This window comes from Solenopsis invicta, chromosome 12 (assembly GCF_016802725.1).
Source record: "Solenopsis invicta isolate M01_SB chromosome 12, UNIL_Sinv_3.0, whole genome shotgun sequence".
NCBI lineage: Eukaryota > Metazoa > Arthropoda > Insecta > Hymenoptera > Formicidae > Solenopsis > Solenopsis invicta.
Window position 1 is genome coordinate 16,986,588 of NC_052675.1, and position 19,397 is coordinate 17,005,984.

Genomic DNA, 19,397 nt, shown 5'->3' on the forward strand with positions numbered 1-19,397 from the left:
TTTATATGAAAATATATAGTATAAAATAGTTTGTTGGATTATAAATATTTCTGAATAATAATATTATAAAGTTTTGTTTCTTTTAAAATATTTGTTATCATTTGTCTATTATTTTATATTCTGTTTCTAATTATTATCAATAAGTAGGCGTTTAAAAGAAAAGACAGCTAATAAGCGTTTTGCATTAATTAGATATTTATATTTTTAGACGTAGAGAAATAGTTTAATTTTAATTTTCAGAGTTAAAAGTTTATTTCGAAGCACTCATTAAGCTATTTTTTTCTGTTGGGCGCACGTATTGCTAAAGGAATAAACATGTTATTTTCAAAAAATGCAAATAACGTACTCTATATAACTCAAGCTTTACAATTTTTTCTAATATTTGCAAAGCTCAAAATTGAAAACTGGCCAGATTCAATATAGGAAACATTTCTAAATATTATGTTAAAGTATGGAACAATTTCATATATTTCCATGGATGCAGTCAAGATTTTTAGGAAAAGTACAATTTAAGTCATATTGGATACATATGTACTTAATATGGCCTAATTGCGTTTTCTTCTTGTTTACAAAAAGTGTTAGAGAAATAGATAATAAAATAAACCAACAGTTACCTCTCTAAATTTATAAGCTTATTGACTTATTTGTTGACATATTGACATAAGAGTACATAAAGAACTATTTTCATCAATTAATCAAACAATTGACTTTTTTAACTTTTTACCCCTAAGACCAATGGCTTGTGCTAAATCACAGTTTAATAAGTGAATTAGAATTTATGATCTGGAGTGTACCAAAAAAATATTGCAATCGATGTGTGTACTCATTATTGATCTAGGTTCGCCATATTAGTTTTGCTTTACAAGGAGTTTACTGTCTTTGGTTATAAACAAAGTAACGAAAATATAAATTTAAAACGTACGTGCGTTGTAAAGTATAAATATAGATCTGCAGTGACGTGAATTGAGAAAATTGATAGCCATCACTTGATAGTTATCGAAAATCGAAAGCAGTAACTTATCCATGAAACATTAGAAAACGTAATCATGAAAATTAAATTTGTGACCTCACTATGAACAACAAAATATAAATATTTAGAAACAGCAAATATCCATTTAACATTTTGTCAAAATATTATTGACAACTTGTAAAAAAATGCTACAAGCAAGTTGCCAGCAAGATAAATCTTCATTTGATACAATATTGCAAGCAAAAAAAAACACACAAACTGAGTACCGTCACTTTACAATAAATTTACGGCAAATAAAAAATGCATGATTATGCCAATATTTTGGTAAAATTGCTCAATATTAAAAGTAAAAAAGCATTTCGGCAACACATGCAAGCAAAAGTTTAAGTCATTAAATAACTCTGGCAGTATCGTGGCAACCTGACGACAATTGCTAGCAAGTCAAATAAATTACACTGCTTTCGCACGATATGTAATTTAGGTAGGCCATAATGAGTCGAAACTATATTGGGTTACCTTATTCGTCCTTCCGTTTTTGAAAGATTTTTTATTCTTGCATTTTTTTTTTTTATCATAAATGGTACTGCAAACTACATTTGTACCCGAAAGTACGGAATGTGCATATATTCATACCTCCTCCGTTTTACAAAAGTTCCACAGGAGAATCAGAGGAAAATGGGGTGTATCTCGTGCAATAAAACCGACGACGGCGGCGCGGCGTGGCCTTGAATACAAACAGGCCGGTCTCTCTTCGCGCAATACAATTGTAGCTATCTGCGGGCGCACCCGCTTCGACCGGTTGTCTCCACCTGTTATTCTCTTCTCCGCTGTTCAATTATTCATTCGGGGCCGACGTGGAATAATATTTAACGGTGGCGTTCGCGCGCGTGCATTGCGTCGCCTGTCTCACGGGTATGTTTACGCGGGAGGCTCTAATCCCCGCTTTATCGCGCTTGCGACGGAAGTGCCATGAAGCGCCGAGTCCTCGTAGTCTTCACGACGTCGAGCGCGGCACGATCGATGCGCCCTTCAGGAGTCGGCCTGTCATAATGTGAGTGCACGTGGGTCCGACGGAAAAACGGACTCGAAGTTCCCGAAAGTTTTTTTTTTTTTTCTCAATTTACGCAACACAGTGAATTATGACGGACACAGTAGTCGCGAAGGATAAATCCCGGTAAACATACGGGACTCGCTCGGCGCAATGGCCATCTATTTTGCGGAACGCTGAACTTGTGTGAATATTTACCATTTCCGAGATTTACATAAATCCTTTTATTTCTATTTACATGTCTACATCTCGCTCTTCCGAGTTATATATTTTTGGGGATTTACAACGTTTCCGTCGCGCCCGACGGAAAGTTGATGTCGAGCTCGCGGAAAAAAGTTTGAGCTTTACGACGGACTCCGGAATAGCCCTAGGGCCGCCTTAAAATTCGCTTAACTTTTGAAATAAAGAGCGGGGAGATACTCGACATTTTTGAATGTCATACGTAGTTGGTTTTATCGCCGTTTGATCGAACTGTGTTTTAAGAGAAACTGCAGTTAGAATAAAGTTGTCGTTTTCGTTCTCCCTCGCTAAGATTTATGCCGGTCCCTTCGTAATTCTTCTTTGTGATCCTGAAGTTCATGCGTACTTCTTACTTTCTTCCTACAGTTTTATTTATCGCAGCTCGACATTGCTCCTCGACGTGACGTTTTCTAGGACAATGCAATTGATCGATGAACGTGATGATTTCCGGGATACCAAGCAAAAGCGAGCAGACTTTTCAGGACTTCCTTGATTCAATATTTACTCGCGAAATTGAAGATGGACCTGATTGGAAGTTACATTATCGACCTCCCTGCGATTGTAAACCTTTACTTTCGCGCTGCGTTTGTCATACTAATTGACTTTAACAAATAATTAACTTCGACAAATTTATATTTGCGAAGAAACAACATTGCAGTAAAATCCTCAATGAGAAGAAAAGAGCGTCTGAGTATTTAACTTGTAGAAAATTTTAGATTTTACATTTCTAATGTGATCACACGTAAAAAATTTACAGTTAATATGTTAAATCATATTTCAACTGAGTATACAAATTTTCATCATATTTTTCTAACACATTTATCTTTTCAAAATAGTAGCTCGATGTTTCAGTTTATTATTGCGTGTTAAACCTTCAGTAATTATAAATTAATTTGTTATAAATTTTTCAGTAACATGTTGCGAAAGATGTGACTTAGAAAACCGGTCGCCTGAAGCGTGGTCTCTTTAATCATATTTTGTTTTCAAAAATATCGACTTTATAAATTAAAGTACATAATTAAAAATATAAAAGACCATTGACAAATATTTATTTTAATAATTTATCGAAAAAAACGATAATATTCAATGATTAATAATTAACAATAACGAAAAGATAAGAACACAAAAATATCAATGACTTAAATTTATTTTTTTATTAACATATTCTCCTTCATAGCAATTTCTTGTTTTATTATTATCACTTATCAATCTTACAATAGTATTATTTCTTTATAATAAAATTTGTGGTGGTACGAGTTAGGAAATTTAACAGAGTTTATAAAAATATCGATTTAATTTTCATAATAATTTGAAATATGTACATATAATGAATGTAAAATATTCCACAACAAATCTTCTTTTATGACAATATAACAAGTCCAAATAAAATTGCGTAATTGCGATATTATCAGCAGTACAAGTTGATGAAAAATTTACATCAAATGTACCCAATTTTAAAACATGCTGATAGCATGCACAAAACAAAATAAAACTAGTGCAATTTTTGTCTATATTACTTATTTCTTTTTTACTTTCTATTCTTGTTAATAATGTTGCTTGTACAAAGTAAAAATGTAAAATATTAAATAGATAAGCTTCAGGAGACTGGTTCAGTAACTTTTCCCTATATTATTGTGTTAATTTAACAATTAAGCTCGAAAATATTGTTATAAGATGCGTCCTTATTTTTTTATTATATCTAAATTTTTCAAAGATAAATAATTGTTGTAATTGATAATTATCTATTCCTCGTAGACAGGTGCTTTGTAAACAAGTTCCACCTCATTAGTGAAGATAGCATCGAGGAACTCATGCTTGTTAGATCGTATCAATTCAAAGCTGTTGATCGATTTTCTCTTGACTATGGAATTACAACCTGTTCCTTTTAATATGGAGGCCGTATTCGCCAAGAGAAAGAAGAAGAAGAGAAAGAAGCAAATAAAGAAGCTATACGGTCAAAATTCGCCTCTTTATAAAGCCACGTGGCCGATGATTTACGTCATTCAAGTATTTGGCTACGCTCCTTACAATCTCTCGCAGGATCGTCTGATGCCGTCGAACAACATGCTCTTCACGGTGATCGCCATTATTCTCTACACCTACATATTTTGCGTGGTGTTTGTCAGTTACCTAAATATTAAGAGAGAATCCAGGACTCTTGACGGAACCGAGACCACAAAGGTCAGTAACAAACTAGTTGAAATAGAGCAAAATATTATTTGCACGATAGAGATACATATTATCAAAAATAGATAAAGCAAGAATTTATTCATTTCATTTAAATTCTTTGAATAGAAAATCTGTTCTGAAGTCTCAATGCTATAAATTGTTATTTTCAACATTTATTTTCAATTTCATTGATTTTTTCAATAAATTTAATTAAGCATCTAAATCGTAAGTTGCCAAATCGACAAGAGTTCAAAACAGTGATAAAATCAAATTGGTCAGGTGGTCATGAACTACAGCATATTGTTGTACGAGCTTGGTTTGGCAGTGTTCACGAGACGCAGCTTCGTTAGAATCTGGAATGCGCTGCAAGATTACGACGAGGAGATCAGGCAATTGGGTTATCCTCGTAAAGAGACGCGGACTGCGATCGGCGCGTGGATCGTCGTAATTGTGTGCACGGTCACCTGGATCGCTATTAATCATACCGGAATGTACGCCTTTACAGAGAATTGGACTTATAACGTAGGGTACATGCTACTCTACATCAGTACGTCAATGGCTCTCTACAAGTTCGTGGCGGTGGCTATTTTTCTAGGCCAACGGTTTCAGCACCTTAACACGATTGCAAAAAAAAATCTACCGTCGGTGGAGGGCAGAGAATCAGCCATTAGCAAGAAGGTTCTATTTAATCTTCTTAAAAATTATATAATTATATGACACAATTTGCTTTTATTTAAATTAAATGCAGAGTTTTGTACCAAAGTTAAATTGGCGATAAACAGGCAGTTCTGTTTGTTTGCAAAAGACGATCCTAGATCTGCATAACGATTTGATGATCACCGCGGAGAACTTGGAGTCGCTGTACTCGTGGTCGTTGCTCTTCTGGCTCGGCAATTTGACGTTGCACACCATCAGCAACATATATTTTATAATTCAATGGATAATTATAAAGCAATGGAACGTGATATCATGGGGGCTTGTCAGCTGCTTAAGCCTCTGGTCACTAGCGTTTTTCATCCAGTTATTACTACTCCATGTCGCCTGTGACTTCGCCTCTTTTCAAGTAAAATTTTCAACTTTTCTGCTGATGCGAAGTAGAATAGTTACCTTACATAGCGATAAAGGGTGTCGAGATAACAACGCGAGAGCGCTGAGAATTTATAATCAGCACGTGCAGATTATGGATAATACTGCATGAAATAATGGTTGATATATTATAAGCATTAAAAAAAAATATTATTTAAATCTTAAAAAATATTGAAGTTTAAATATAAATAAAGCAGCATATTTTTAATACGGAGTGTAAGAAATGTGATTTATTTTAGGCTAATTGCTTCGGCGCGATTATGGTTGAATGGCAAGCAAGACAGATGAAGAAAACTGATCAAGTAAGATAAAGCCTGCATGACATGCTTTATTTTCTTCATTTCTATCAACAGAGATCAATCTTCAATCTTTTTTCCAGAAATCTAATACTCTTTGTTCTAATTGTGATGGATTATAATAAGCCGCAATAAACGAACGAGAAAAGTGTACAAATTAATAAACTGTGTATAATATTTGTACAATTGAAACACGCGAAACGTTTCGATTTTACAAAGTTCTCTTTAATCGCCAATACAATTAAATTAAACATGCGTTAACCGATCTTAATATCATATTTGTTAGAAGACCAGATTTTGCTAAAGTCAATTTGCAAATAAATGTGTGTGTGCGCGCGCGTGCGTGCGTGCGTGTGTGTGTGTCTGTCAATATATACAATTGCGTCCATAATTGCGCAAAAATTAATAACTTTATAGTAGAATCAAAGCATACATATTTACACTGATAAACAATAATTTGGCCATCACCAGACTTAATTAATTCTTGCAGAGAAAACAAAGAATCAATTATGGACGCAATCGCGCATATTAAAAGACACATAGATTTATTTGTAAATTACCTTTGATAAAATCCGAGTTTCAGGAAATGCGACATTAAGATATGATAAGACGGGTTAATGTATCGCTTAATAGAATTTTAACGGCGACTAAAGAGGACTTTGTAAAGTCAAAACGTTTCGTGTGCTTCAATTGTACAAACATACTCGTATAGATAGTTCATTAATATTAATATCCTTCTCGCTCGTTCATTTTATCCTACTGTAACCCGCGTGTATTGTTATTTTAGTACGAGTTAACATGCACATTTAATTCATCTGTTTCCTTAATGCCTCTTTTGAGGCTGTGTCTTAGTTACATTTATACACAGCATTTTAACACGACTGCAACCTGCATAAAGACTTCTTTCTGACCACAGGAGTCCGTCGAGTTGCTGTTGCAATTTCTAAACCGAAGACTCAAGTTCTCCGCTGGCGGATGCTTTTACGTGAACTTGTCCTTATTACGTTCAGTACGTAAGAAACTAAAGCAATGCAAAGTACATTTTAATTATGTAACAAATATGTTTTACGAGATATAATTAATTAAATAAGCCTTATTAATCAAACAATGTTTATACTTAAAATAACTCTTGTTGGAAATTAGGAATTAGGAATTTTAATTAAACCGCATTATATCGCGAATACTCTGTCTTCCCTGTACGTGCGAGAACAGTTGCAAGTGCATACGCAGCAATTAATCTTGTGAGCCTTAAATTTCAACTCAGCTAAAAGTTTGATGTCGGAGTGACGTTACGTGCGTACACAAAACACCTACGTCGAAAGATTAAAATGAAATGGTAATAACGAACGCTTCGCGGTATTAAGATTTTTTCGTTTTTCTCATCTAAGCATTACGAGTGAGCGTAAATCATCGCGTTTCAGATTTCAAAATTGTTGAATTATCCAGGTAATTTCGTGGAAAATTAAACACGTTTCTCATTGCGATGTTATCTCACGGCAATTGTACTACTTAAAGAAGAACGTGCATTCCCGTATTCTCCACGTCTCGCGGTCGCGTTGGAGGTTCAATCGAGATAATTAAAGCGTCACGTTTATCAGACGTAATATTTCCCTGCAAAAATAGATGCATAACGGCAAAGATAGCCGTTACAACCAAACGCGGAATGAAAATAAACGCGCGCGTATATAAGCGCACATCGAAATATAAATTAAATAAATGTAATGCGGTTTTAAATTGAAATACCGCGTCCATATATATAAAATAATAACCATATCTCACCGCTGATATAAACATTTTCATTAATCGCGGTGTACGGTGCTTGCAGAAATGATCGCGTGGAATATTTATCAACGTGCGTTTTAATAATAAATAGTAGTACTTTATATTCAGAATCAATAAACATATGCCAAAACAAACGTCACCGTCAGAGTGAGCGTGCTCGTTTCAAATATTGTGACAACGTGATGAAGGTAAAGCTTAATTAACTTCAGCCTAATATCCCAAAAGGGTTCCGGAGCGCTGCGCCGTAAACACTAAGCGCAAATGTGGTTGTAAACTGCGTAGCCGGAACACGCCCTTCGATTTCACGATTCCCGTAAACTAAACGAGGATCGTGTATACTCGAATCGGTACGATGCTGTTTGGAATTGGTACTCGTGTGAAATTTTACAGTTAGTAGAGCAATTGTACGAGCACATAACTTCGGAGGCAGCTGATCCACAAAGCTGCCACGATAGTGGTTTGTTTCTGCTCAGCACAAAGCTGCAATTTTTCTCGAAGAAAATTGTCTCTGAATTATCTCTAATACGCTCGGTATTTAGATCACAATAATTGTAGAGCGTATTCTTAGAGGTTCTACACGTATTTAAAGAATGTTTAATGAATGATAATTAACAACTAGTGTTTTATATTTTATTAAGTATTGTTATTTTTATTGCAAGATTTTAAAAGAAAATGAGAGAAAGAGATAGCACACGCGCACGGAAAAAAATTTTGTTTTGTTAAAGTACACTGTTAAAAATACCCAGTAAAATTAATATAATGCACGGAAGTAAATTTCAAGTAGATATACATTAAATATATATTTAATGTTGTCGAAAGTGCATTAAATTTCATGCACATATTTTTCAGCTGTAGACACATTTTTAATGAACTTAAAATAACTTGAAAATATTGAATTTCATAACGTTGTTTTAACGCTACCTAAAAATATAGCTGAATACAGATCTGAAAATAATATTGGATTATTAAAATAATTATGTAGGATGGTCAAATCGATGGCTAGAATGTCAAAACATTTTGCTGCATTGCACATTATGCTTGAGCGTTCTTCATAATTAATTCGATATCCAATAAAATAATTTTCAGATCTGTATCTAGCTAAATTTTTAGATAATGCAGCAAAACCGTTCTTTCCGCGTAGCTTTCAAATATTTGTAATCGCGAAATGACCTTGCATTAATTCATAAATAACATCATAGCAGTAATATAATTTATAAGATTCTGTTATTTGTTTAGGTACATCGAATATTCCGGAGTTTATTCGGATATTGGAAAATCATTATGTGATCGATACTGCTTTCAGATCGCCTCACTGACGACCACATATCTGGTTATACTGCTGCAATTCAATGAGAGAACGCCGACGATAAAAGTGAGAGAAATCGCAAGATCTCCGTATTTCAACCATAAATTTCTAACGCGTGTTCTATCGAGTCGATGCATGTGAAAAATAAGACGGCTTTGAATCAACAATCTTCAAATAATATCAAATTAGATAAATATATATATAAACATAAGTTGAATTTCATCCTTTGTATCAAATGATATTACCAATAACAATATTTATTTGTTTAATTTTACAGTGAAATGGATTCTGGATGCAAGAACGATCAGACGTGTTATACTTTTTTCCGTGCGATAGTTGGAAACTGGATATCTCTTTGTGCAATAATATAACATTTACCTCGTTTGATAAACTTTAAAAATTGACATTTGGTTAAGCCTCGTCAAATTTCTTCTTCGTTTCCGATAAAATCTCCGGAGCTCGCCTCTTCCGTTCGACTACATCCGCTTTAAACTACTTTCGCTTTACTCAGTGGTAGCATGAACGTGCGCTGCGACAGCGAGGCTGCGCGAAACAGCATTTGCATACGAATTGTTCCCATCACTGATTACGGCAGCTTCTTTCGGATTTAATGCTCAAAAGAAGCCGCGTTTTCCGAAACATGTGCAAAATAAATTTAAAACGAACGCATTAAGATTACACGAAATCGTAATTGAATAGTTGGATCTAGAAAAAGCTATCGATTGCATTACGATATGAAAAGATTTCCATTGATAATGTAAAAATATGCAATTTTATATGTGAGTAACATAAATGATTTGTAAATTAGTACAATTCAATAAATAATGTTATTTTTATAAATTGTTTTTTAATGCTGGCAATCTTCCTCTTTATATTAAACTTATAAAAATTTTCGATTGCATTGTATACAGTTGTTATATGTACAAAGCTTTATTATCGGTTACTTGCATGTTGCAGCACCATGTTCCAAGCTGACGCGAAGAAAATTAACAATTTCATAAATTGCAAAGTACTGTTGCGAGGAATCGACTTGCGAGGAATTTGCCTTGAGCAAATTGTTAATTTTGCGCGTGCAATTTACGGTCGTTTTAGCCATCGATCAGGAAAATTGTTTAATGTAACTACGTAATACAGTTATCCGAGGTATCAAAATACGAACATGTGTATAGAATTATCTATCTATCACCAAATTATCTCTTCTGAATTATAGACCTGAGAGGAACGAAAAGTGAAACAAAAGGTCAAAAATGTGGAATAAAAAATAGAATTAAAATAATAATTATACATTACATTTAAAATATAATTATATTATTTAATAGCTAATGCTATTCTATATTACTTTATACAGTTTCATGTAAAAAAAAAATAAATGTTTTCCATTTCATAAAAGTTTTTGTTAAACAGAAGCTATCGAACTTTGTACCATTCTGAAGTACAATTATCATAATCACAGTCGTTCACGCGATTAACAAAGTTTTTGCTAAATGGAAAGTTTAGCCATACTGTAAAAACACTGTATCTGTATTCCGTAAAACTTTTTTGCAGTAATCAAGGATCGTTCATAACGCTTGAAGAATTTCCAGAAGTAGCTCGAGCATGCTAGAGTTTCTGCATATCAGAATGCTACGAAGGAAGTCCTAGAAAAATATCATTGATACTTTCTTAGTTGTATATTGTTTATAAATATCTCAATAATAATTTTTTTATAAATTCGATTTTTTAATAAAAAAGGAATGTTAAAATAGTTTTCCGCGATTTCTTCAATTAAATAAATAATATTGAATCGATAAATAGAGAACATTTTTCTTACAAAAAAATGTTGCATGAAAAATTTATTTATACCTTTTGTTTTATATATTTCGCATATTTATACGTATATTTTATTTTATGAAATTAATCCAATTAAAATATCTGCTTAGTCATTTCGTCAAAAAAAACAGAATCGTTCACCTTTACTTTCTTGCTTACAGTATAATCGAAGAGGACTGACACACTACAACTTCGAGTATATCGCCATTAAGTATCGTATTATTCAGTTAATGAAAGCGTGTCACATCAATCGCTTTTATATCACTTTGTATGACGACGCGCAAAATTCATATCTGCGGGCAGCAAATGTGGATCACGGGAGAGAACTTTACGTTACGATGGACCGTTTATAAAACCGACAAACTGAATTTTACCGTCAAAGCATCTTGGTGTCGTTGATATCGACATATTTTATTAGTTTACGTCAAAACCAACGCGAAGCGAAACAACCTCGCTGCCGTCGTACATGAGGGGTTTAAACGACCGTCGATCGCTGTTGTTTACGAGTGGCAAAGGTTTGGACATTGACAAATAACGACCGGATAACTCGGTCATTAAAAAAGAGGACGGAGGAAACTGCAATATCACTCATTCCCCAGATTTCAACAACGTTTCGTCTCTCTCTTCGTCTCGATTTTGTCTCTCTCTCTCTCTCTCTCTCTCTCTCTCTCTCTCTCTCTCTCTCTCTTCCGTATTGTTGTATTCGCTAATAACGAATATCTCCTCTTCCTTTCCTTCTTCATTTTTCGAATAATTCTTGCTTGAACAAACACACTTCTATTCTGAAGAAACAGATGTTAGCTCGCGAAAGAGGCAGGTGAAGAAAATGAGAGATGTTGAAATATTAAAATCGAGGAAAAATATAAAGCCCGGCAATCTCACATTTCTGACATATTTTCCTTCATATATTTCATATTTCTCAGTGCCACGCTTTCGCAAAATTTGATAAGTTTGCATCAACGCGTGAGAAGTAGAGGGAATTCGATATACATCGATGAGATCTAAAGTTTTCATAGGAAGAAAAATTTAAAAGAAATTCAAAAAGGAGGTAAGCTCCCTTCCATCCCCCCGTCGTAAAGTCCACTTTTCTTTTACTCTGACGCAATTTCGGAATATGAATCTTAATGATTTATCGAAATATCACAGACAACGTTGAAAAAATTTAATTTAATTTAATCCACTCTGGTAGCGCAGTAGAATAATTTCGTACTGCATTAAATTAGAAATGACAGAATTGTCAAAGGACACAAAGCAAAAGTATATTACTTTCTTCTTGGAGAAAGGGGTTTTGTTGATGAGAGGTAATTCTAATCTAATTCTAAATCAAAAACACACCGAGGAGAAGGTTCCAAACAACTGTTTCAAACAATATTCTCATCATCTAAATTCTAGCTTTGATGTAAATTTTAGTAGATTACGTCAAAAGCTACGGAATAACGAAGAAGTGCGCTTACGTGGCTCTGCAAAGGAAAGTCAAACGATATCTTGAGTTAACTTGTATCAGAATATGTGTGTACGTGTGTGTGTGTGCAATCTTGTGTTGTCAAGATTCGATATGATCAAAGAGATCATCCTTCGCTAAATCAAAAGTGCTTGATTAGATTTTTTTAAGCAATACTAGAAGCTTTGAGTGTTTTCCTTTCGAAGTACACTACTCTTTCTTATTTTCCAATAAAATGCACCACAAAGTAAAGTGCTGCAACATTACACTCCTTCTTAGTAAAGTAATTTATTATTTTTTTAATAAATGTTTCTTAAACGATTAAGAGAATTTTATCATAAAGAAAACGTTGTTTAAAAAGATAAAAATATTACAAAAAATTTGAAGTATTTCAAGAACATTGCTGAGAAAAAGTATTCATAACAATATATATTTAATATCCTTGACAATATCCTTGGACGTTAAAAGATATTATCTCAGAGTGATATGATAGCTCGTGAAAGTTGCAAGATGCAAACGAAGTGTTTTGCTTACGGTTTAGATGCAGCCTCTAACCGGCGTTTCGTGTCAATTTGGCATCATTGAATTTGCATAGTATTACTTCATCTTGCTTGCGGCGCGGCGGAATAATCAGAGGCTCCAAAGTGAGCGATGCGGAAACTTTAAAAAAGATTGTCCACACGTGGCTGTAATAAAAAAGCGATCTGTCTTCTCTAACACAATTTCAAAGTTTTAAAAGATACTAAATTTTCAAATTTATATATTATTATATTATATAGAATTTTAATGTAGCGCGATCAAATCAAACCGAATATTAGATCAGATGCCTTCGTAAGTTCTTGAATTTTTAAGTTAAAACAGAATTTATTTATTCCCATTTTGCCTAACGATGAAAATATGTGGTAATTAGAAACGAGTAATTTTATCTCGGAGGTAAAAATAACCTCAAATGTAATAGCCGGTGCGCGTAATTTCCTTCACATCACATATAAAAAAAAATGCACACGGAAAAAATGTTTTTCTATTTTAATAAGAATTAATCACAAAATGATATTTTAACGTTTAATTAGCGCCTACTAAAAAGCGAACCGCTTCAATAGTCTCAGTGCTCTTCACTCTTTTTAAAAGATATATTTTTCTTTTTTTTTTACATTACACATTATACTGTAGGAACAACGCATTATATTTTGCATGCGCATGATTCTCATATAATCTGGATTATTATTGCTTCCGAGTAGGTCATTATTTTGACAACAGTCGGCAAAGTTTTTGACGTTATTGACAATGCCTCAATTTTCTCTTTTTGTGGCAACGTTCGGCATGAAAAGCGAGGTAAAAAAGGATACGAGGAGCAATGATAAAATGCAGGAACCGTAATATTAAAGAGTATGCATGCGTACGTTTTTTCTTTTAAAGAGAGAAAAGAGAAGTGTGTTTTCACCTCTTGTAACAGTGCATTTTCACAAGGAAGCGGGTACGTACAACCGCGCGAAAAATGAACCTTAATAATTCACGTCCTCGGAGGATTACATTTTTCACCGAACAACTGAAAATTCTTTAAGTATCTTTCCTATCATTCCTATTGTTCTCAGGACGTTTTTGAAGATGTAAAAAATAATTCTTTTTCTAACATTATAATATATCTCAACTACATATTTTTAACGAGCAGTAACTTTCCATTCCGGCGGCTTCTCGGAAGGACGTGACACGCTCGTCGTTCATGGACGACGACATTACAATGTGCGAGCAACGACCGTCTGTTGAGGAAAAATGGAAGAAAGTGGGAAAATCGCCGTCATCGGCAGTCGGCAATGTTACCGCGACGGCGATGCATCTATTTTCCACGTCATCGCTCCGGAAAATTGCTCTTTTCGCCTGCTTCAGCCGGCGTTATTCTCTCCCAAGCAGATGCACGCGATTTCCTTCCGCTGCACGCAATAGTTCAAACTGATAGCGCAATAGAATAAAAAGAATCGTTAAGCAATAGCGGAGTGGTTACCGCCGTCTTACGACATCTGTATCGAAAGAAATAAAAATTCTGACTTGTAAAAAGAAAAGCCATAAAGATTTCTATGCGAAAATCGAGTAAGATAAGTTATCTGTAAAGTTGTACTGCGTAAAGCTTCGAATGCCCTTTAAAAATCTGATTTTTATTATTATTTAAGAATATTTTTATCAAATTTATAATTTTCATTGACTTAAATATTTTATATTTTATCATAGATTATCTTAAACGTTTTAATAGAATGTAAACTTAAAATAATAAACTTTGCAAAGAGCAAATTTGAAGAAGCAGTTGATATACGTCGAGAGATTTCTGCAACAGCGCGATTATATTACATTCAATTAATTAAAATGCAGTACAGAGACATCCACGATTTCGTCAACATACCAGGGACTATATTACGTGCTGCCTCGCCGTATTAATTTGCAATAGTTTACGGTTACGGAGGTACAGAGTTTGATGTTAATTCGGTTAAACGAGTTTGTTAACTCGCCTCCTAGATAATGAGAATCGTCGCCGTCGGGATCCGAGTAGCATGAACGGTAGAATCCTAAATCCTGAGAAGATTTACGGCTCGGTGAACCGTAAATCTTGTTCAATCTTTTCTCTAAATGCTTTAAGTAATGGGATTTTTCCCGACGAAGTTTAAATACGGCTTATCGAAGATATTTCACATATAATACGAACTTTCTGTCAAACGCTTACCCGAATCTCGAATCAAGATATTTTCTTAACATTGATAAATCCCGCGGAACATAAAAATAATGCAGCCGATATTTTTCTCTTTTGAATTCGTTGAGTAAACTGATTCATTGAATTAATCTGTCTTAATAATCTTATTACTAAAATATATGCTAAAGTGTTGCGGGAAGTATTGCTCTCGAGAAAACGAAAATATTGTTTTCCTCTTTTTCTGTGCGATGAAAAGATTGGCTGGAGAGAGAAATTGGTCGTGGAATCTATAGAAGAGAATGTCCCCGGAGATCACCCTGTACACGCGTGGGCGAGAATTCAATGGATATACTTACGTCATTGCCCATTTTTAACCGTGGGCGGAAAACTGCAAACGCTACTATCTACGTCATTGAGCCACCGTATGTACGTGATATCTCGCCTCGACGTTCCAAGAGTGAATCTAGTAAACATTCAAGAGCACGAAGCACGAGTATAAAAATTTGCATTTCACAGGAGAAGGATAGTGTTACGATGTAAATGAATATCTTCTAACAATTAATATTGGCATTTTTTTTCACTTTATGTTCTTTGTAAAATAACGTTTTAGATTTCTACGTTTAGATTTCTACGAGACATATCGAAACATGTGCTGCGAGATTTTTAAAAATTTAATTAATTTCTTGTGAACAGCACGACCGTCGTGTCCATCATTTATTTTGTAATCCGTGATTGAATCCCGAATTAGAGTATGCAGATGCATGGAAATATAAAGAATAGGAATGTAAGAGCTTTCAAGCTAAATTCTGATTTCAGAGATCGAAAATGTAAAACAAACAAAATTCCTATCAATCCTTTTCAACTCATCAATTTTTTTACGGCCGATAGTTCTGCGATAGTTATGGTACGTATAGCGAAGGATTTAACGAATTCGACGCGCGGGAATCAAACTGGATGTAGAGGATGAAGAACGAAGTCGACAAATTTGGTGACGGTTTTGAGGATTAATTGAATTTCACGAAACGAAATAGATAGACAATAATGAAATTCCGGAGTTTGTCGCTCGTCATACTGATGTCACTCGACAGCAGCTGTCACTAACGACATGTTACAATTATCGAGCAATTATAAAGTCCCAGAATTCCTCGATAAAGCACATAAATGAAGAGATATCAAATTAATCTCAGATGTTAAATTTTTAACAAACACTGATTTCTAAAAAAAATTGTTCTCAAGATTTTATTTAATAATTATCATTATTAATAAGATTGATATTAAGACAATTAAAATGATTCGAGTAAAAAATTTTTCATATAGAAACAAATATGTTTTCGTTCTCTTGTATAATCTCTATTTGAACATACAGGAAGTATAATAAAAACAAATTTTTTTAAATAATAGCATTGCTTATTTTATAAAAATAAAATTAGAGAAAATCAGAAAAAATGCATGTATAAATCATATATAATTAAATATAATAATATATATAATGATTATACATTAGAAAACATTTCGGATTCTATTTAATTTTACTTTTTGTAAAAAGAATCAATATAAAAATTATTTTTCTAATTATTTTTTAATTGTTCTTATTATTTTTCCTTTATACAATATACTGACAGAGATTATGCACGAGAGAAAACATGAGCATGTGAAAACGGCTGCAGGAGCTTTAATAATTCCGCGGAACAAATGTATTGTCATCGTTGAAAGATTAAGAGAGCGGCAATATGTTTCGCACAAGTTTCTCTCCGTGATGGAGCTTAAATGGGCAATCACTCTTGGAAACGAATAGCTTCTGCCGGGAAAATTTCATGTGTTTCTGTATAGCAACAATAAGATCTCTCGGTACGTCGTTACGTGCAGTTTCCACTATATTATAGAGCACCTCCACAAAACAAACATGTCCCGACTTTGCCATCTCCGCGCCAAATAATTGTTGTCGAACGCTATAGCGCGCCCGAGTGCGAATTTCATGCAAATTGATCTGACATCAACCGTAAGGATCAAATAAATTTCATCACGTTGCTCGCCATTGCCTAAATTTCCATTTTACCGTTATTATTGTGTCGAAAATGTGTCCCTCATGCATATCATTAATCTTAAATTCGCAAACATCTTTGACAAACGTCTAACTGCGAAAGAAACCTGAGAATTTAAAGTTTTACAAGTCAACAACAATTTTCTCCGGATATTCCTCAAAAGTGTAGCGTAGGCAGTATTTTTAAATAAAATTCATATAATTTGTGTACATAATCTGTCAAAATGTTCACAATATACATTTAGACTCAGTTTTTCGTTATCTAATCTGCTTACAGTTAAATTTAACCTGATGTTTTACCCAATGAGCTTTATTTATGATAATGCCATAACTGAAGCTTATTGGCTAAAACATCAAGTTAACCAGATAATGAAAAATTGAAGCTTAGAAGAATATTTATACCTCGCACTAACTGAGTGTAACAATAATAACATGATCAAAGGATCAGATAAATAATTCTTTATATCAAAACATAAATATGCACCATGTGTACTTTTCATATAAAAATATATATGAAATATGTCCTTATTTATATTTTCGTACTCTTGTATAATTTCCGTTTGAGTATATAAGAAAAATAATAAGAAAATTAACAAATAATTTAAATGGTAATATTAGTATTGTTTATTTTATAAAAAGTGAAATTTAAGAAATTGAGCAACACTTGTGTTTATGTAATCATATATAAATATAATAATTAATCTTATAAAATATAAATATAAAATTATATATATAATTATATATAGAACATGGTAGAATCAATCGGGATTTTACTTTTTGTAAACAAAAACAATATAGAAAAGTTGTTTTTTAAATTATTTTAAAATTATTCTATCATTTTTCTTCTATATACAAGTACATGAAAAAAAATGTGATCATACACTGAGGGAAAAATTACTAAATTTTAATAAATATTTATTAAAATATTTATTTAGGAATTTCTTCTCAGTGTATTGTATACATAATTATATATATTTTTATATAAAAAAAACTGTTTTACTGAAAACTTACTTATTAAAGGATATTTAATTCTAAAGTTAAATGAGACTTCTTGTACATATTAATCTCTCGAGCATAATATGTGCAATCAATTGTGTACAATATCATATCAAAACGCCATTTATCTCTACTTATATAACTATAGTTAACTACAATATAAGTTTCTACATTAAGAGCTGCAAAATTGCTATTCTACGATAATCCGTTTACTGCTACTCGAGATCTTCAAACATTTTCGAAGGAAATACAGGAGACTCGAGAAGAGTACCTTTGTCAGGATAAAGATTACATGATATCGCTCCTCGTACGGCCTTATCTTCGTCGTATCATTTCATGAGAAATGAATAAGAATCTGCACGATATCACTTGTCGCAATGGAGCCTACCGATTTTGACGAAAAAAAAACAGTAAAGAGAACAGTTTGCAAATGCCAAATTTCTTTCACTTTTTACACAAAACGACAGACAAAAAAATTAATTAAATAAAATATTTAAAAGGTAGATCAAAAATGCGATGTCGTGTATAATGTTAATTTGCAAAATTTATGACAAACGCGCAAATTATTATATTACATTTTTCGATAGAAAATCTTTTTACGAAAAATTAAATTTAAAATGTTACATTTTTATTTGGTTTCTGTTTGGTGGAAATCTCTTCAAGTGCTCGTGCTAATGTTTTTTGAAAAAAAAAAGACAAACGAGACGCGTACTTGCAAGTGAAATTTTTAATTTTTCAAATCACATTTTTAATCGGTACGTTCTCTAAACCGCGTTTCAACCGTATAAGTGTAGAACTTAATATAAATTATAAAAGATAATTTAGAAATAAAAATTATAAACCTATAAAAGATTATTATAAGATTCAACTTTGCTAAGCATCGTCGTAGAAAAATGTATAACTAGATAACTAAATAGATAAATAAGTTAAATTATCAGTCAAAATTCTCATTGAATCGGAATCCTATTGAGTATCGTGATTATTAACAATAGTATCTGCAGTATCAATTAATATCAATATGTTAGAGCGACATGGCTAATTTGTCTGCCAATCTCGTCGACTCTTTTGGCGTAAACAGCGAATGCTGCAAGTTTCTCTCGTCCTGATGGAATTGAATTGATCCTAGATCTAACGAGGAACGTTTGGCACCTGCATATTGAAAAAAATTTTGAAACAGTGTACAAATAGAGATGTTCTTCCGTTACACAAAAAACTTTTTTGTTTGTGCCCGTTTTCAGGGGATAAAATCCTTTTGGGTTTTTTTCTTTCTAACCGAATGTTGTCAAAAATATAACAGAGATAGAAAAAATGTTCTGACTGAAAGTTGAATGGCTCGAGGAGTACTTTATAACAATAATTTTAAAAATTTTGTTTTCCAATTAATAATATTTAATAATAATTAATAATTAAAAAAAATTTTTTTCAATTATTGTTATAGAGTACTCTTCGAGTCACTCAACTTTCATTCAAAACATTTTTTTTCTATCTCTTATAGTTTCGACGATATTTTCTTGGAAAGAAAAAAAAATGATTTTT

At 32.9% G+C, this 19,397-nt stretch overlaps 1 protein-coding gene across 1 annotated transcript; it reads left to right on the top strand.

Annotated features, from left to right (window-relative positions):
* The first annotated feature begins 1,924 nt into the window (after positions 1 to 1,924).
* On the top strand, positions 1,925 to 9,195 carry LOC105196034. The gene is made up of 8 exons (XM_039455488.1): positions 1,925 to 2,021; positions 4,014 to 4,439; positions 4,707 to 5,105; positions 5,233 to 5,490; positions 5,753 to 5,815; positions 6,726 to 6,818; positions 8,895 to 8,963; positions 9,175 to 9,195. Exons 2-8 carry the CDS (start codon positions 4,122 to 4,124, stop codon positions 9,175 to 9,177), a joined length of 1,203 nt encoding a protein of 400 aa, XP_039311422.1. The 5' UTR covers positions 1,925 to 2,021; positions 4,014 to 4,121; the 3' UTR covers positions 9,178 to 9,195.
* The last annotated feature ends 10,202 nt before the right edge of the window (positions 9,196 to 19,397 follow it).